The 18,479-nt window shown below is 52.0% G+C and overlaps 6 protein-coding genes across 6 annotated transcripts; 3 read left to right on the forward strand and 3 right to left on the reverse strand.

The window, feature by feature from the left end:
* Positions 1-693: 693 nt before the first annotated feature.
* HER10_EVM0005590 (ATPase) lies at positions 694-5,558 on the forward strand (the record flags this gene model as incomplete). The annotated part of the gene is made up of 17 exons (XM_035475199.1): positions 694-828; positions 889-1,437; positions 1,487-1,831; positions 1,878-2,012; positions 2,069-2,135; positions 2,186-2,317; positions 2,385-3,307; positions 3,358-3,511; positions 3,594-3,926; positions 3,974-4,056; positions 4,111-4,245; positions 4,299-4,531; positions 4,586-4,709; positions 4,761-4,806; positions 4,862-5,012; positions 5,073-5,221; positions 5,275-5,558. The coding sequence occupies 17 exons, from the start codon at positions 694-696 to the stop codon at positions 5,556-5,558; spliced, it is 3,978 nt and encodes a 1,325-aa protein (XP_035332651.1).
* Positions 5,559-6,176: 618 nt separating this feature from the next.
* On the forward strand, positions 6,177-7,550 carry HER10_EVM0007280 (cyclopropane-fatty-acyl-phospholipid synthase; the record flags this gene model as incomplete). Its single annotated transcript, XM_035476839.1, has 6 exons — positions 6,177-6,186; positions 6,270-6,630; positions 6,704-6,908; positions 6,971-7,086; positions 7,145-7,283; positions 7,353-7,550. The coding sequence occupies 6 exons, from the start codon at positions 6,177-6,179 to the stop codon at positions 7,548-7,550; spliced, it is 1,029 nt and encodes a 342-aa protein (XP_035332858.1).
* Positions 7,551-7,761: 211 nt separating this feature from the next.
* Positions 7,762-8,049, reverse strand: HER10_EVM0001673 (uncharacterized protein; the record flags this gene model as incomplete). The annotated part of the gene is made up of 3 exons (XM_035471413.1): positions 7,762-7,802; positions 7,862-7,886; positions 7,960-8,049. The coding sequence occupies 3 exons, from the start codon at positions 8,047-8,049 to the stop codon at positions 7,762-7,764; spliced, it is 156 nt and encodes a 51-aa protein (XP_035332192.1).
* Positions 8,050-8,763: 714 nt separating this feature from the next.
* HER10_EVM0005007 (ubiquitin-conjugating enzyme) lies at positions 8,764-10,494 on the forward strand. The gene is made up of 3 exons (XM_035474633.1): positions 8,764-9,096; positions 9,174-9,471; positions 9,553-10,494. The coding sequence occupies exons 1-3, from the start codon at positions 9,048-9,050 to the stop codon at positions 10,184-10,186; spliced, it is 981 nt and encodes a 326-aa protein (XP_035332567.1). The 5' UTR covers positions 8,764-9,047; the 3' UTR covers positions 10,187-10,494.
* A 14-nt stretch (positions 10,495-10,508) lies between these two features.
* HER10_EVM0002455 (uncharacterized protein) lies at positions 10,509-16,843 on the reverse strand. Its single transcript, XM_035472166.1, has 2 exons — positions 16,664-16,843; positions 10,509-16,455 (listed from the first exon to the last, which is right to left on the reverse strand). The coding sequence occupies exons 1-2, from the start codon at positions 16,728-16,730 to the stop codon at positions 10,526-10,528; spliced, it is 5,997 nt and encodes a 1,998-aa protein (XP_035332283.1). The 5' UTR covers positions 16,731-16,843; the 3' UTR covers positions 10,509-10,525.
* A 407-nt stretch (positions 16,844-17,250) lies between these two features.
* Positions 17,251-18,453, reverse strand: HER10_EVM0006281 (uncharacterized protein). Its single transcript, XM_035475872.1, has 2 exons — positions 18,321-18,453; positions 17,251-18,264 (listed from the first exon to the last, which is right to left on the reverse strand). The coding sequence occupies exons 1-2, from the start codon at positions 18,359-18,361 to the stop codon at positions 17,283-17,285; spliced, it is 1,023 nt and encodes a 340-aa protein (XP_035332749.1). The 5' UTR covers positions 18,362-18,453; the 3' UTR covers positions 17,251-17,282.
* Positions 18,454-18,479: the final 26 nt, after the last annotated feature.

An 18,479-nucleotide genomic window follows, 5' to 3' on the forward strand; every position in this document is an offset into this window, starting at 1 on the left:
CTCGCATGATACGGTTGCTTACCTACCTTCGCAAGCAGCTTGAGTTACCTTAGGTAAGCAGGGAAGGTTCATGGAAGTGTCGTCACATCCTTTCAGAGGTACAATTACCCATGATAGATACCTAGCTAGCTACCTTACCTAAGGACGGAGAAACCTGTGTACCTTACTCCAGTCGCCTCACAATCCCTGGGAATCTGCAATGCTTCTTCCGTGCCAACTTAAGTTGCTTTACTCTTGAAGCGCTTAAGTATGCGATATGCCAACATACAATCTCCGTAGCTCAACAAGACAGCTACGGGTGCCTGGCTTTTCCTTGCTCCTTCGCGAGCTCGAGCTAGAAATTCAAATCCCAGCACTCATCCAGTTTGAGGACGATTGAGCCGACCGTGCGGGCATCCGCGTTGACTTTCTTGACCTCTCCATCGAACCCCCCCCCCCCTTCTCCGAAATCGCATCGCAGCGCATCACAGCATAGCTTCCTCGAGCTTCCCCTAAACTGGTTCTTCTAACTCCCGCAACCCAACTAAGCGTCTCGACCCACGGTTATGTGCCGTTGTCGCCAAATTCATAACACCGCTTCTCTCAACTCGAACCTCGTTTCGGCAGTCCAGCCACGCCTTCAACCTCTTGTCTCTCGATCTGGAACCTTCGATACCGTTACGGCGACTAGATCGCCCTGAGGAAGTCGCAGATATGCCTGCGCCAGGAGAGAATGGGCATCATCGTGCCTCCTCTACATCGAGGAATGGCCATGCGCCGCTCTACCGGCTCGACTCGAATCAGAGCTCCACGAGCATCTTTGAGGAGGTGGAGATGGCCCATGACGAAGTCAGACAAACCCAAGTCCCATCCCCAATTGCGTATTGATGCTGATCATACTGTCTGTAGCTTTTCTCTGGACCTATGGCCGAAAGCCTCCCTACCAGCGTTTCAGCCTTCTCCCATCGACGGCCTCGTGCTGACTCGACAACGAGTTTTGCATACTATCACGATGAGCCCGAAGCCTCTCCTACTTCGTTCGAAGATGAACGCCAAAGCCTGTCAGATGTGGGAGATTTTGCGTTTGGTGACGAGGAAGAAAGCTACGCTGATTACGAAAACGGCGAAACCATCGATGATTACATATCCCAACGCAGGCGATCGTCAACGCACTCAAGATCGTCTGTTCACGCCCGTCTCTTGCGCCAAGACAGTGGCATGACCAACAAGAGCCTTGGTGGAGACCGTTTAAGCCAGAAGGTCTACATGGTGAATGAGGACCTGACCATTGCCATTGCTGGCTTTCGGACGAGTCGACTTGGCTTCACTGCTTATGTCGCACTTTGCCTATGCACTGCTGGTATCGCTTGGCTGCTACTCAGATGGTTTCCTAGATGGCATGTAAAACTTTTGGGTCTGCCGTCTCCACTAGCTGAGTGTGACTGGGTTGTTGTCGAGGTAAACTATGCCTTTCCCCTATTGTTGCACACGAGCTGACTTCGTCTAGAATCAATGGGGAGAATTTGCCCTGATGGACGTAGACAAAAAGCTGTACGGTAGACCTATGTCTACCATCTTTGGCCACACTGGAAAGAGCTACGGGGTAGATGATGATTACGACCCAATCATCACCGAATTACGCATGCTCAACTATCGTTATGTTCGCTTGTATTTCAACCAGCAAAAGGACAAGTTTGTCATATTCAACGGCTGGGTTGACCCGAATTGGACCGATCCTCGCGCCGTACGTTCTGGTATAGACAGTGATGAGAAGGGACTGCGAGCAGTTGTATTTGGAAATAACCTGATTGATATTGAGCAAAAATCAACGCCGCAGTTGCTCGTAGATGAGGTAAGAAATCGTTTGTAGTGATAGGTCGAGATACTAATCGTTGAAGGTTTTCCATCCTTTCTACGTCTTTCAGATCGCTAGCCTGATTCTGTGGTCTCTTGACGAATATTATTACTACGCCGTGGCTATCTTCCTAATGTCATTTGGAAGTATCGCCACCACCCTCATTGAAACCAAAGCAGTAGGTCGAATTCACCATTGTCTTTTTCTGGTATAACCAAAGGCTAATGAACCCAGACGATGAGACGACTCCGCGAGATTTCTCGCTTCGAGTGCGATGTGCGTGTACTTCGAAACGGATTCTGTAAGGACTCAGCTGCCGTATGAACTTACTCGAAATCCTGACGGACATAGGGCGATTTGTATCCTCGAGTGAGCTCGTGCCTGGTGACGTTTACGAGGTCAGCGACCCAAATCTGACTCAATTTCCGAGCGACGGCTTGCTTTTGAGCGGTGACTGCATCGTTAACGAGAGCATGCTGACAGGTGAGTCTCACTCGCAAGTCCTACTTCCGCATCAGTGAAACTTGTTTGGCTTACATCTCGCTCTCAGGTGAATCGGTCCCTGTGTCTAAAACACCGGCCACCGACGAGACGATGTACAGTCTCGATTTGGCTGCACCGACCGTGTCGCCAGAGATTGGCAAACACTTCCTCTTCTGTGGTACCAAGATCATTCGCGCCCGGCGACCGCAGGAAGAGCGTGACGGAGACGCTGTCGCCCTAGCACTTGTGGTCAGAACGGGATTCAGCACCACGAAGGGATCCCTTGTACGGTCCATGCTCTTCCCCAAACCATCCGGCTTCAAGTTCTACAGAGACTCTTTCCGGTACATCAGTGTCATGGCTATCGTAGCCATGCTTGGTTTCATCGCCTCTCTCTTTAATTTCCTACGGCTGCACCTTGCCTGGCACCTCATCATCGTCCGTGCTCTCGATCTTATCACAATCGTGGTGCCGCCAGCGCTACCCGCGACGCTCACCATCGGGACCAACTTCGCGCTGAGTCGACTGAAGAAGAAACAAATTTTTTGTATCAGTCCACAGCGGGTCAACGTAGGTGGTAAGATTGATATCATGTGCTTTGACAAGACCGGCACCCTAACAGAGGACGGATTGGACATACTCGGTGTTCGGGTTGCATCACCAGTAACAGGTAGGTTCACGGAGGTGCTTAACGATCCATCGTCGTTCGTACAGGCACAGGCCGGAGGTTCAGCCCAGATGTCAAAATTGAGGGCAGCCTTGTACACCATGGCAACTTGCCACTCGCTGAGGTCTGTGGACGACGAGCTGATGGGTGATCCACTTGACCTTAAAATGTTTGAGTTTACAAGATGGTCTTTCGAAGAAGGCAAACAAAGTCCCAACGAGGCAGACGACCAAGATCAGGGAAGCCTTTCGCCGTCAGTCGCCCGACCTCCAGCTGAGCATGATGCTCTTCTGCGAGGCGCCACTCAACAAGGAGATCAATCGGTAGGCTGCGGACCCCTTTCGATCAAAGCTAGACTAACCCAGTTGACCAGCAATTGCTTGAGTTGGGAGTGCTGAGGTCCTTCGAATTCGTTTCGCAGCTCCGTAGAGCAAGCGTCATAGTTCGACAGTTTGGACAGCAAAGTGGGGACATATATGTCAAAGGCGCTCCTGAATGCATGCGCGAAATATGTCGCGAAGACAGCTGTGAGTGATCCATTTCTGCCGAACTGATTTCGGTGTACCTCGAAAGGCACTACTGACCTTGAATGCTCTCTTCGACACATAGTCCCAGTCGACTATGATGATCAGCTTGCCTACTATACACACAAGGGTTATCGCGTCATTGGCTGCGCAGCTCGCCATATTCCAAAACTCAGCTGGGTCAAAGCCCAGAAAATGAAGCGACACGAGGCCGAGTCTCAACTGGAATTCACTGGTTTCATTATTTTCGAAAACAAGCTTAAGCCGACCACAGCACCTGTACTGACTGAGCTACTGGAATCGAATATCAGTACGACGATGGTGACAGGTGACAACATCTTGACCGCCATCAGTGTTGCTCGTGAGTGCAACTTGATCAACAAGACTGCGCACTGCTTCGTTCCTAAATTCATAGAAGGCGAGTGGCGACAAGTGAGGCATCTGATTGATTCTAACAGCGAGCAGGCAACGCCGGAGACCCAAAGGCTCGGCTACGGTGGGAGAGCATTGACAACGGAGGTTTCCAGCTGAACGAACAGACTCTTCTTGCAAGTTCATTCCAATTTTAAAGACATTATTGCAAAGCTAACTTTGTTGCACAGCCACTACCACCTCCGGCTGACGTCGACGCATCATTGGCATACAACATCAATGACATCCGCAATTACTCTCTAGCAGTCAGCGGCGAGATTTTTCGCTGGATTGTGGACTTCGCGCCTCCATTGGTGTTGCAGAGAGTATATTCTTGCCCCGGAGCGTGCCACCTGGCTGCCTTTGCTTACGATCTTAGATGCTGGTCCGTGGTCGAGTTTTCGCGCGCATGTCTCCAGATGAGAAACACGAACTGGTTGAGAAATTGCAAGCGATCGGGTACTGCTGTGGCTTTTGTGGTGACGGTGCGAATGATTGCGGCGCTCTCAAGGCTGCAGATGTCGGCATCTCCCTCTCAGAGGCGGAAGCTTCCGTTGCAGCTCCGTTCACGTCACGCGTCTTCGACATCGGTTGCGTTCCCCAGGTTATTCGGTAAGTGATTTCACTACGCACGAAGCAGAGTATCGTCATAACACGTATCATTAGCGAGGGCCGTGCTGCACTTGTGACGAGTTTCAGTTGCTTCAAGTACATGAGTTTGTACTCGGCCATCCAGTTCACGTCCGTCAGCTTTCTTTATGCTACGGCTTCTAATCTCGGTGACTTTCAAGTAAGTTGACATGATCGCCAAAAGCGTCATCACTGGCTGATTACTCTTTAGTTCCTGTTCATTGATCTACTATTGATTCTTCCTATTGCCATTTTCAGTAAGTCACGAGTCTAGTTCAGGACCGTTGAATGAAACGCTTATAAGTATCGTAGTGAGCTGGGCTGGGCCGTACCCTGTCCTGTCACGAAAAAGACCAACCGCAGACCTCGTCTCTCGCAAGGTGCTCATACCGTTACTGGGCCAGATGGTCATTTGTATACTCGTGCAAACTGCTGTATATGTCGCCGTGAGAAAGCAGTCATGGTGAGCGCTTCCTACCTTGCTCCCACCATCATCTTTACCCATTGCTAACTGCAAGAAAAGGTACGTACCCCCACGTGTCAACCATGACAAGTCGAATATCAAGAACTCGGAAAACACGGTTCTATTCCTGGTGTCATGTTTCGAGTACATTTTGGCGGGCGTGGTCCTCAATGCGGGCCCTCCTTTCAGGGAAAAGGCGATGAAGAACTGTAGGTGAAGTCGGATTGCAGCGACATTTGACCAAGGAACTAACACTGAAAAGGGCCGTTCATGGCAACCATCGTGGCAACCATTTCAATTACAATATGGATGATCATTGGCCCGGGGCATTCAGTAAGGCACCTGATGCAACTTACCAAGACAAGCTGGGACTTTGAGCTCTTCATGATTCTACTCGGGGGCGTTTACTTGGTCGCGGCATGGTTATCAGAAAAGTATATCTTCCAAAAGCTGGCTCGGGCCGTGGGACGTTTCAAAGAAAACTTCCTGAAGAAGCCGAAGCAAAGAAAGGAGTATAAAATCATTTTGGAGCACATGGAGTTGTAGAATTACACGGTTGAAGAGATGCCTTTGCGGCTTGATCGGACACGTTGCCATATTTCCATGTAGAGTATGGCGAATATTGCCTTGATGTATCAAAATAAAGAATCGAGTGTAGTGATTAAATTACGTTTCTATGTGAATATGATCTTCTAAGTCTCGGTTTCTAGCTCGGATGTCAGGATCGTGCTGTATCAAGCTACCTGAGTTGACCGTAAATGAACGTGTCATCGATGATCCACCGACCCGCATTCCGGTGCCGACCTAGCCCAGGCGGGTCGCTCCGGCTCCGAGTGGCCGGGGTCGCGGTTGCACCCTGCCACCTGCCACCCCAGCCATAAGCACCGCTAGCTAGTCGATACAATCATTTAGATCAAGCTTCGACTGCTACCTTTTACTCCCAGTTCTCGTGCCAGTGATCTCCGTTGAACTAGCCTAAAGACCTCGCATCAACCAACAGCCCATATTGCTTTAGACCTCACCAGAAGCGGGTGCTCGGACATCGCTTGGGTTTCAAAGTACAATACAACCTCACGCGTTGGGACTTGGGCCACAGAGACGGTCAATCCCTCGTTTCTGCCTCTCTCATTCCACTAACCTTCGCGAATCACCTTTACCGCGAAGATGAACATGGGTACGTCCTCGCACACAAGCCTCATGAAGCTCATTGTGAAGTCAGCATGTGACTGGACAACGCCTCTCTAACGCAACATCTAGACTGGATCCTCGACAGCGGCTACCTGCCCAACGCCGTCATCAGGATAGGTATTCGGCGCCAGCTTCAGGAGCGTCTCGACTCCATCGCGAGCACGTCTCTCGGCCTCGATTACGAGCGGAAGATGACGTTCATCGAGAAATTGCGCACTCAGCCCATTGCGATTGAGACCGCTACGGCCAACAAGCAGCACTACGAGGTTGGCACCGGCGTCCTCGCCGCATGCCTTGGCCCCCGCATGAAGTACTCGTGCTGTCTGTATCCTAAGGGAGGCGAGACATTGGCACAGGCGGAAGTGGCTATGTTACAGACGTATGTTGAAAAGGCCGAACTCAAGGATGGTATGAGTATCTTGGATCTCGGGTGAGTCGTCTCCGGCCCTTTCTATGCATCGTGAGATCATATGTTAGATTTAGGGCCCGACTGACGTTTGCAGCTGCGGTTGGGGATCAGGAGCGCTGTACTTCGCCGAGGTACTCCCCAACTCCAAGGTCACGGCTTTTTCCAACTCCAGGACGCAGAAGGAGTACATCGATGGGAAAGCAAAGGAGAAAGGCTTATCAAACCTCACGGTCATCACGGGTAACGTTGTTGACTATGAGTTCGAGCGGGAGTCTTTTGACAGAGTTGTCTCTATCGAGGTATGTAATTTTCCCTGACCGCTAGATGCTTCCGATGAAAAGGATGTTGACTGTAACAAAAGCTATTTGAGCACATGAAAAACTACGAGCTCCTCATGGCAAAGGTGGGCAGGGCCTTGAAGCCTGGTGGCAAGCTTTTTGTCCACATCTTTGCCCACAGGACCACTCCTTACGATTAGTGAGTAACGGCCGCGATGTTGTTCATTATCGGGTAGCGCTGACCGCGGAAATCTCAGTGAGGAGGGCTGGATGACGACATATTTCTTCACAGGAGGCACTATGCCTTCCACCGACCTGCTCCTATTCTTCCAACGAGACTTACAGATTCAGAAGCAGTGGTGGGTCAACGGACAACACTACTCCAAGACGTGCGAGGTAAGCTGCCGCCGATCGCCTCTCTACCGTACATCAGTCTCAGTATGACGAGCTAACACGAGCATCAAGCACTGGCTGAGCAAGATGCTTGCACATAAGAAAGAGATCTGGCCGCACTTGGTCGAGACATATGGGGAGCAGAACGCCAGCGTGTGGTTCAACAGATGGCAAATTTTCTACTTGGCATGTTCCGAGCTGTTCGCCTACCAAGGCGGGGATACTTGGGGCGTGTCGCACTACCTCTTCGAAAAGCCCAACACTCAGTAGAAGAAGTGACGGATAGAGATGAATCCAAGCATAGTTGAGCTTGCCGTAGTTGCTTCGCACCCATAATAGAGTAGCTAATCGTTGATTCCTCTGCCTATATTTGCCTGACTTTTGGACTGGCGAATTCCGAATGATCTGTCGATATCGCGCATCTTGCGCGCACTCCTCAAACTCCTTGTTCACCAGGCCACCCCCCTCTAGAGCTTTCGGTTCAGTGATCCCAAGGGTGCTTCCAGCCCAGCAACACAGCTCCTGCACATTTCCGTCAGCAATCACGCAATCGGTATTATCGAAAGTCATAGGAAATATACCGTCTTTCTTCGCGCGGTACATGAGCTATCGATGGCGCAGGATGACATTAGCTTCCTCGGCCTCGCGGTATCAATAAGGGCTTCGGTAAGGGACATACGAAAAACCACATGCCAGCGCCCAGGGCAGTCGCTGTGAAGCGGTACACACCAGGGACGTGAGGCGTCGGGGGCTTGGGACCGGTATACATGGCGAAAGTCGAAACGCCGGGCGCGTCGTTCGGGGAAGATTCTCGATGGATGGAGGGATTCTTGAGGTTGCAACTCGTCAGCAGGCCGCCAGAAACTCAATTGAGTCCGGCTGAGTGGGCTCACATACCTTGGATTCGCCTTTGCCTCTAGGCGTTCTAAGCTTTGCTAGGAAACAAGGTCGGGAAATTCGGACAGTGATGACCGTTCATTAGTACCCCATGGGAAGAAACGTCGTTGACGGACTGACAATCTGAGAGGTCCTTGGATGCTTAGGTAAGTCGGCTTGTGCCGGAGTGTTGGACCAATGGCAGAAAGTGCATTCTAAGTCGCTCTTTTCGTCTTGGCCCAGGGGACTACCCACTTAAGAGCACTGAGTGACTCGTGCTCCATTCACTCGGTAAGTGTCTCCTTTGCCACGACTTGCAAGGCACATAGGTACTCCGTTTCTTACCTTAGGGATGGATACCTATTCGGTACCCACCAACCTTCCATTGGGTGCTTGGCTAGCAGCACCTCACTCTTCCGAGTTCCAACTTGCAGCGCCTCATTGCCGCAGTACCTACTATCCAGGCCAGTACAAAGGCTCAAACCCCTGGGCAGTCTTTTAGCGGCGTCAGGGTAGGTGGTCGTCAATTCACCGTTAAGCCCCCCCCCCCCCGGCCGGATAAGAACCCACCCCTCCCCAACTCCAGTGACAGTCGCGGCATGAGATAGTTAGTGCCACCTATCCCTCCACCTGTCACATACACGTACATACATACACTCATACACTTGTTCAACACCAGCCTGTCTATCTGCGCCTGCATCGACTATCCATTCTTCCACGCAAACTTTTGCGACCTAACCCGATTCACACGCCCGCTCGTTCAATAAAAAGCCAACTCTCCCCGGTCTGGATTGTTTTTGTCAGCTGGATATCTAGACACGACGACTTACGCCGATTATCGACCAGCGGACGATTACATCACCTAAATCTACAACAACCAGTGCATGCAACATGGCAACTCCTAAGTTCAACTCAAAGTCACCGACTATACGGCGCATATGTAAGATGCCCCTGAAACGTTGGATTCTTATCCATCTGACCACCCTGAAGCCCGCTAATCAATCTGACCCAAATCAGTGCGTGAAGCCCAAGAACTCTCCAGCTCTCCATCACCAGATTATACGGCTACTCCATTAGAATCAGATCTATTCGAATGGCACTTCACTTTCCGCGGGCCACCCAACTCCTCCTACAGCGAAGGCATCTACCATGGCCGTATCGTGTTGCCGCCTACATATCCTCTTCGCCCGCCAAGTTTCCGGTTCCTTACACCCAGCGGCCGTTTCGAAACCAATAGGGAGATTTGTCTAAGCATCAGCGGCCACCACGAAGAGACGTGGCAGCCTGCATGGGGCGTGAGGACTGCACTCGTCGCGTATGTCCGGCCTTGGGCTCCCTCTCTCTGCCTTTCCAGTCCCTATTAGAGATATTTCCCCGTTGACTAACAAGATAATAGGTTGCGCAGCTTCATGGAGACGGACCCCCGAGGCCAGCTGGGCGGTCTCGAGACAAGCGATTCTGTGCGGAAGCGTCATGCCATCGCATCACACACATTCAAATGCCCAACGTGTGCAAAGACAAATATTGAAATCATCCAAGAATGTGAAGAATCGGCCAAGGCCAATTCCGACTCACCAGATTCAGCGACTGAAGTTGAGATACCCTCCGAGCTGAAGCTTGGATACAAGGATGAGATGACTGAGTCTAAGGGCTCAGAAGGAGGATCCACGGAAGCAGTGACACCGGTGCCTCCGACACCAAGGACCGAACCGGTGGATGCAGAGAGTGCCGAGCTGGCCGAGGGCTTTGTTCGTACGGCACCTGAGACAGCTGTGGCGGCCAGTTCGGCATCAACATCACAATCACCAGCAACGGCGGCATCCTACCCTCCTGCGCGTCCAGCTCAAGGGATTATCAACCCTACACGGACGGTCTCGCTGCCTCCGGCCCCAAATCTTAGTGTTCGCCCCCAGGCACCTCCAACCACCCGTGCGTATGACGAAGGCGTACCACTCTGGGTTGATCGAGCCATTGTTGTTCTCGTTGTACTTCTGCTGGCCATGATTCTCAAAGTCTTGCTTGACTTCTAGTCACGATGATGCTCCTACAATTTGCATGAGGGGATTCAGCCCCCGTCACCCTGGATGAACGCTGGAATGCGAGAACCTGCTTGTTTCACGGTTGCCGGCGTCTGGTTGAGGTTATCTAGGCGTTTTTGCTTGGCTATGTCCATGATATATCGTCACCCGGAAACTTGTAGACTTTGTTTTATTGCTACAGTGGCCACTGAGCCAAAAAGCCCATGTTCCCAACGGGATGGGAATACTACTCCAATGAACTTTTTGGATCCTTGACCTGCACTCCGCAGGCACTGCTCTCATACGCGTGCTGTCCCGACTACCCTCTTGATATCCTCCTTCACGAGTCGTTCACACAACATTCCGCTGCTGTCCAACGACCAGCCACCACCACTCATCCACGGTGAAACTCTTTCCATAGGTAATACCCTTCAACACACCGTATCTTTCCCCCCAGTCAAACACCATCTGCACCTCAAACTCTTGTACATATGGCTTGAGCACGGCACAAACGGACGCGACATCCAGGGGTCCTCGAGTTGCGACAACGAACGCAACTGCGCCAAGAACTTGTGCCCAACGATCATGGTTGAGCTCCCCAAAAAAATCCGACCACAGTGGAACCGCCCGATTGTGGTTTTCCCTTGGCGGCTTGCTGTGCTTGGCTTTTTGTAGGAGGGCCAAATCTTCATCGTAAATGTACTTCTCTGTGGCTTCGATCTCAAGACCAAAGTTGTAGTACGACTTGGGGTATTTCCTACTTTCGTAATTGCCCGGGTCGAAACCGAGAGGGATGTTCGGGACATCAACTGTGGTGACGGCAACTCTTCCGTACGCCTGCAAATTCATCATGGCCATGACCTCGCCATCCCTCAAGACATAGGGAATCCGGATCTTTTCGCCCCGTCGGAAGCTTACATCAAGTCGTTGTTTGAACTTGGCGGCGTCGATGTACTTGACCTCATTAGTCCACTTTATGAATCGCGGCAAGAATGTCTCGGTGAGGCGGTAAGGGCGGCCCTCGAGTGCTTTGAGCTTGCTATCCGTGATGACACCTTGACCTTGGAGAGTCTCGACCGCTTGCTCAAGAAGTGATTGGATGCGCTCCTCGTCTCCGCCTCCGATGCTCGCCATCTTCTTCCTGATATCTTGCGGCGCATATTTATCGCGATGCGTGTAGCAAAGGGAGCGCAACCACGACATGGCAATGGCTAGGTCCTCACTGTCCTGTGACAGCGCTCCCCCATCCTTATCCACGAGGGAAGTCGCGGGGCGTGAAGTGGCCGCCTCGAATCTGTTAAAGACAGACATCTGAAAGTTGTAGTACTCGTCGCGCCAGTTGGTAACATCCGTCCAAGCTGAGCCGAGAGAGTAACCCCGTTCCAGAGCAGTCTTGCTGGCAGGCAATTCCTGCGAATCCTCAATAAGACCAGCGGTCCACTTGATAAGGCGCGACCAGTCGTAGTCGACATAATTGTCAAAGTCAATGGGTGGGAATTCTTCGTTCTCGTAGGCTGAGATAAATTGAATCTGGAATCGCTCAGAAAGCTGGCTGATGAAAGTTCCACGATCCTTTCTGGCTTTCGACCAGAATCGTCGCATGGCGCTGAGGGCCATGTCGGGAAACAAGGTCATCATGAGACCCCATTCTATAATTCGGTCGGCACCACCAAGAAGTGTTCTTGTCACGACGAATGCGGCTATCAAGATGGTTTCATTCGTCTCGTCGAGCCCGGCGTTTCGTCTCGACGCATCTCTCAGGTCCATGTCTCTAGGTAATGGTATGAGCGTCCTGATTTTCAGATCGATTCCGACCATAAGCTCTCTTGGCTCGGTCCCGAGCTTGGTCTGTCGTCGCTTGCGCTTTCTTTGGCGACCAATCTCGCCGCCCCAGAGATGGTCAGTTGCAGTCGTTCCCTGTTCAGCGATTTGGAGGCTGAACAAGGCAGATTGACTGAGTTGGTTCACAGGATCCCATTCAAGTTGGGGGTTCTCCCATCCGCCGGGAAGGTCATCAATGCCATGGTCGATAAAGATATAATCCGGGGCGATCGACCCCGCCAAAAGGAGCTTCATACCCTCAGTTGACAGCTCCCAGTCGAAGCAGGCATCGACCTGGTCGGAGAAGTCGTAGAATTGGCTGCTGCTGGGCAACTTGTCTCCAGGCCCTCCTCGCCACTTTGTTATCTCAGAGAGATTTTGAGGCAAGTTCTGTCGGAGGAACCAACGCGAATCGGGCATCCAGCCACTGATTGTCAGGCTACGGTCCTCCATGTCGAAAAATGCGCTCTCACGCGCCGGCCAGGTACCGTTATTGCCTTCGATAGTGTCGGCCTGGGCGAAGGTTACGTTGAACTCGTCGTGGCCCACGTCAGACGTTGGCGGGGCCGTGGCATAAGTTGGTTCTGGGGCCGAGGCATCAGGAAGAGGTGTGTGTTGGATGTCTTCTGGCATTTCGGGTCCCAGATATGTGTTGGGATTGAGAAAGATGATATTCGCAGGACAGCCGCTTCGTCCATCACCGAGAGATTCGGAGGGCCCAGCGATTGGTCCTACTTGCCCTGTCATGAAAAATCGAAAGATGTCTCTCTTGCGTGTTCCATCGGGACCTTGATCTTCTGCATGGGCGATCTGTTCCCTTGTGACCATTCGTTTCCTGCGTTTCCTTGGGGTCTGGGATCCCTCAGGGGGCGTATTTGGCCTCTCATTAGCTGCTTTATTGGCATAAAAAGGAGCATCAAGAACCTCCATCACCTGGACTGTCTTCCTACGGCTGGAGAAGACAGGCTGAGCGTCATGCTTGTCCTCCTCGGGTATTCCTGCCTTGGGCCTGAAGGCCGGCGGGATGTAAAGTCTCGGATGATGAGCCATGATATTCGCTTTCATCGCTGCGCCTGGCGGGGATGACGCTTCGATGCCAGGAATCCGTATCAATTGGTAGTTCGCCATCATGCCTTTGGAATTCTTGAAAGCATGCGTACTGACAACCACTTGTTTCTTCTTCGCCAACCTTGCCAATGCGTTTTTGTACATTTGATGGTCCGGCGCCTCTTCAGACGAGAACAGAGTTTCCCACGTAGCGATGGTAGCGTACCACAGAGACTGGCCTCCGGGGAAGACACCACCACTCGCATGTAGGATGTACTGAAGTGCCCGTTCCATGGTCTGTATTGTTGAAAGAGCACTGCTATCGGTCAGACTGGCTCTCAGCGCCTCTGCATGTGGTAGTGGATTGGATTCGATGACTGGTGCTGCCGTATCTCCTGAGCCTGCTCTCTTGGGACTTCCAATCGAACTTCCCTTTGCTGGACCCGAGTGCGAAACTCGTCGCCCCGAATAATCAGGCACTTTCGTTGGCGTCAAAAATTGCGGTGGATCGATTCCAGCAGTGTCTATGAGAGTCTTCCTGCGGCTTTCCGGGGAGATATGCGTGCCCTTGGCTTTGGGTGTGTCTTCCCCCCTTGCTTTCCCGACTGCTACCTGAAGTGAGGCATGTTTCGTTGGCATGTCTCTTACAGCGCTGGCAGGATCATCAATAAGCCCACTCATGGGCAGCTGTGTCGAGGATACCGGCGGCTTCAGTGCACTTGATGACCTTGACGCGCTCCCATTACTGCCAGTGCCCCTTCTCGCGCCTCGTCTTGTCTCCTGTAATACGCCGGATTCCCCTCCCTGATCGGTGCGCAGTCTTCTACTCCTGAAAGAAGTAGCCTCGAAGGATTGTATAGCAGCGGTGACAGCGTCATCTCCTCTCTCATGCAAGCCGAAGGCGTCCTCCTGGCTTCCCTCATCGTCCAGAGTGTCATTGAGGGCAGATAATCTCGAGTGCCGAGGTTTGATCTGTCGAGGAGGATTAACTGCTCGCTTCACCAGAGTCGATCGTTTCGCAGCTGGGAAAAGCTTCTCGGGAGGCCCAATAAGAGGTGCCACATAGTTTGGGTTGCAGGGTGTCTTCGATTTCTCGAGGTGGTATTTAATACCAACGTCGTTCTTCCAAGTTCCTCCACATTTGTCGCATTTGAAAATCTTGGAGCGGCCACGGGCAGAAGGTTTTGCTGACCCTTTCTTGGTCCGACGGCCTCCACGCTTCACAGGCACGCCGTCGGCAAGTGTATCGTCCACTGCCTCGGCATTGGGTATCTCCACTTCTTGGTTTAATCGTTGAGAGCCCACGACAATGGATTGCTCATCCGTTTGCAGGGCGGCAGGAACTTCGATCCCCTCGGCTGTCGTATCTGGTAGCGTTGCGTCTGGATTTGAAGATTCCTGAAGCTTGCCTTCTTGACCAACAGCAGCATGGATAGTGGACTCGTCTGTACCATGAACGGGAGGAACCTGAGGGATCTGTGGGCCTGCGCCGGCTTTAGGATTTTGATCGCTGTTGGAGAGTATTCTGGACAGTGCTGATGGATCTACTTTGAGTGTCACGATACTCGATGCCGTTGCCGATTCAGCTGGGCGTCGCCTCGTACCACGCCTGGTAGTCGTTGCAGAGGGGGTTGTAGAGTCCAGCTCTGAGCACGTTCCCGCTGTAAAGCTCGCGTCCTCTTCAGAAGAATCTTCGCCAGTCTGCTGTAAAAGCCTTCTTCGCTTTGCTTGACGCAGTCCTCCAGCTTCTTGAGCCCCATTGGCTCGCAGGATATCCGAAGCCTCGGCCTTCCTCTTAGTGATGGCATTGAGCGCCTTGCCAGAAACTCGAGCAAGAGCAGCTAGGCCACTGGCAATATAGGACAAGTCAGGGATTACTGTGGGATCTGTAAAATGGCCTGCCAGCGTCTTTCCACAGGCCCCGTCAGCCAGAGAATGATCATCACCCATCTGTCCAGTGAGTGTATTTTCAGCATCGGCGGCATCTTTTTGCTGGGCGCTGAGTGCAAAATAGCGGTATTGCTGAGATTTGCCTTTTCGGTGCATCTCACTCGATACCTGAAAGTGCCTGAGATGCACTGGCTGCTGTGTCGGGAGCGAGATTGTCGAGGAAATGGAGGATATATACCGCCGAAAGGATGGCCCCAAAGTCAAGTCTCCTAACTGCTTATTCGACAGACCCGCGGAGCCTGCAGCAGAAATATTGTCAAAGATCGTCGTCGTTAGTGGTTTGTCGGCTATCCAGCTGGAGCGTGGATTCATTCGTCTTCTGTTGAGAGCACGACCAGGTTCAGCCCCTGGACTTGGGGTGTCCATGCTGGCGGTTTTGCTTGCAGGATCAGATCCAAGATCTCCACCATTGAGACTGTGATCAAACTGGATGCTTTTCTGCTTCCCCGTAGCAAGATAGGCAGCCCAATCCTCGTGCGTAAGATCGTGGTCGAATTTGAGGCAGTCCTTGAAAAGTTTCCCAGACAAAGTGGCGCCAACATACTGGATGGCTCCAGTCTGGACGAAGAATCGACACGTCTTGGCTGCCACTTTCATCTGCCATCTCAGACCCAAAATGCCCAGTTTGCACCGTAGATCATGATATCTGATGATGCCAAAGGCCTTCACAATGGCCATTATCGTTTGGGCTAGAGAGATGTAGTCGACTGATTCCCCATTCCACCTGCCACGCCATGAGACAGGCTCTAAGTCGCACGCCAGGGCGTTTCGGGACATATCAACAGTCGTGTGCAGACTAGCCGTTGCTTTCAAGGGATCGATTGGAAGAGCTGGGGCAAAGCGCGTCAACCACATTTTGCTGGTCTTGGTTCCCCTGACGAGCGTCGTTCGTTTCGAGATATATCCCTTCTCTGCTAAAGCATCTGTTCTTTTGGGCAATGAGCGTTTGTCTTGGCCAACAAGTCGACCTAAATCGCCTTGCAGGATACCCTGCTGCTTAGTGGAGGCGATACCGACCAAGGCCATCCACTCAAGTCTCGGGACCCTTCGGTAGTCGGGCGCATGTCCAGCAATGGACTCCCACATGCGATCCTCAGAGACGTATATACGAGGCCGCTTTCGAAGGCCTAGAGTCTTCGGCGCCGACTTGACGAGGCCTTTGGGTTCAAAGTCATCTGGACCTTCTTCTGTGGCACCCTCTGAGGTACTGGGAGCTGCTGTTCCATCCTGAGAGTCTGGATCCGGCAAGGCGAGGATGTCAGCCAGAGGTACATGATTCCACTTTCGATTCGGTCCAACGGAGACGTCCTTCCTCACTCTCAGCCAGTCCCAGGCTGTAGACCACAGTAACTGGTTGGAATCCTCGTCTGTTGGCTGAGAGGGTTCTGCTGATGCATCTTGCCTAGGTCGGGTGTCCTTGTAAAAAGTGCCGAGTGAATCGAGTACATGCAGTACAGTGCATCCTATTAACCGCTTGTCAGTGAGATGCGCCAGCTAGAAAGTTTTCCAAGCCAAAATTTATTTTCGAACGCACGACTGGTGGGGGACATAGTCGAATGCCAGCCATCTCAGTTTAATTGCGTAAATTGTGAGTAGAATGATAATTTGGAAATGATGGATGAGAAATCGAGAGTCCTATTTCTCACAAGCGTGCAGGGTAGAATCACTCACCCAAGTCACCATAGCATGAGATGTCAGTGATGACTGACTCTATCAGTCGCTCGAGGTCGCGGGACATTGTGTCTCCTTTGGGGGGGTTGACATTATCAGGTGAACGAAAGCCGCATAGAAAAATTCATGCGAATAATGACGGCGAAGGTCGACGATGGAAAATCGAACCCAAGATGCCTGGGTTGGCGTATGCGGTTGGTCGAAAATTCCTTCCAGATTCCGGTTGGTTTTCCCCCACTACGTTTGAGTCGGCCAAAGATCTGGAAAGTGGAGGGGAAGGAAACCGCTGCAGTCTGGCCGCGTCGGGAACCCCGCCGTCATGGTGGGATACGTACCTTAGGTACAGCACCGTCCATGTGGCTGTGGTGGCTGTGGACGAGACAAGAGCCAATGTTACTTCGGTTGCACGTGATCTTGGCATGATATCTGATTCGCACTGACGGAGTCCGTTTTGACCTTCAGTTCTTGGACAACCTTGAGGGCAAGAGGGCCGAAGGTATGGGCTGGATATCTCGTCTCGCGTCAAGCAGACAAAGTATGAGGTAGACAATTAAATCAAAAATGGCTCTGGGTGAGCTAGGTTTTCATCGGCGTCTTCGAAGACAGGCTTTCATTGCTGCTAGTTTTGGGTATCTCGAGATCTCGTCACGGCAAGCTTAGCCAACTTTTCCTCCTGCTGTTTTCTGTAAGCCACAAGGAATGCCTCTCTGGTTTCCTGGAGCTCTTCACGTCTTCTCAGGCTACCAGCGGATTTTGGCACGTTGGAGACATCAACGGCCGCACCACGGACCAATAGCTTATCTCTGCCGACCTTGTGAAGCTCTGGCGGAGCCTGCGCGACATCATGGAGCCCTACTTTGGCCTCAGCACGCATCTTCTTGAGCACTGCCCAAGGATCTTCTTCGCGGTCTGCGCCCTTATTTTTCTTCCCCTTTTTACCCTTCTTCTTGTCCTGCCCAGGTTCGTAGAAGGCCTTTGAGGTCTGTCCGAAATTGCCAAAGGTACCGCCGTTGATCTCTTCATCTAGCTCGCGTTCGGCGATTTCTTCGAGCTCCTCTTCTCTCTTCTCTTGAATCTTGCGCTCTTCCTCACGCCACTGGTCATATAGCTTGTGCATCTTCTTCTCTTTCCGCGTCCTGACGGTCTTGAGACCGAGAGGATCTTTTCCGCCCCTTTCGGTCTTGTTGACAAGGTTGGCCAGAGGTAGGGCTGCGTTGACGCGGGCAGCGAAATCGGACATCTTCTCACCCGGCCGGATCGTGGGCATCTCGGGCTTCCCAGTCTCCTCAACCTTGGTCTCGCTCTGCGCGGCTGCTGCAGCTTTCTTAGCTGCCTTCTTCTTTTGGGCCACCGTCTCGCCATTATCTAGACCAGATCGTTGTCTCCTGCCCGACGCCAACGACATGATGCGCTTGAAAGCTCTCGGAGCATCGTCATCATTGCTGCGACCTTTTCTCTTCTTGGAGACGCCATCATTCTCTGTCTTTTGGCTTTTGCCATTCTTGCCATTCTTGGTGTTTTTCGCGTTGTTGGCTAAAGCTTTTCGACTTCGCAGCTGAACGGGAAGCGGCCTCGCGATTTGTGATGGGGGGAGATCAAATCTGCATGAAGCCGGTCAGTGTAGGCCACAACGGCATCCTAGGCGGTTAAAACTTACGCTGAGGGATCTTGTTCCCTCCTGGTATGTTTGTGAGGCATTGCGACTGACTTCAATGAATGACTTGTTGTGCGATTCAGTACAGAAACACGTTCCCCTCTAAGGCACTTCAAGGTTTCGTGATTGCAGGTGAGGCGGGATGATACGCGGCTCTGGGAC

The sequence above is a fragment of the Colletotrichum scovillei genome (assembly GCF_011075155.1).
Source record: "Colletotrichum scovillei strain TJNH1 chromosome Unknown Contig00006, whole genome shotgun sequence".
Taxonomy (NCBI): domain Eukaryota; kingdom Fungi; phylum Ascomycota; class Sordariomycetes; order Glomerellales; family Glomerellaceae; genus Colletotrichum; species Colletotrichum scovillei.

Bases quoted from the DNA above. Each gene is read 5' to 3' on its own strand.
- HER10_EVM0005007 (XM_035474633.1), top strand. From the start codon at position 9,048: ATGGCAACTCCTAAGTTCAACTCAAAGTCACCGACTATACGGCGCATA. The intron at 9,097-9,173 runs GTAAGATGCCCC...GACCCAAATCAG, and splicing joins ACCGACTATACGGCGCATAT to TGCGTGAAGCCCAAGAACTC. The intron at 9,472-9,552 runs GTATGTCCGGCC...ACAAGATAATAG, and splicing joins GTGAGGACTGCACTCGTCGC to GTTGCGCAGCTTCATGGAGA.
- HER10_EVM0006281 (XM_035475872.1), bottom strand. From the start codon at position 18,361: ATGCCTCACAAACATACCAGGAGGGAACAAGATCCCTCAGC. The intron at 18,265-18,320 runs GTAAGTTTTAAC...GGCTTCATGCAG, and splicing joins AGGGAACAAGATCCCTCAGC to ATTTGATCTCCCCCCATCAC.
- HER10_EVM0002455 (XM_035472166.1), bottom strand. From the start codon at position 16,730: ATGTCCCGCGACCTCGAGCGACTGATAGAGTCAGTCATCACTGACATC. The intron at 16,456-16,663 runs GTGAGTGATTCT...AGCGGTTAATAG, and splicing joins CTCATGCTATGGTGACTTGG to GATGCACTGTACTGCATGTA.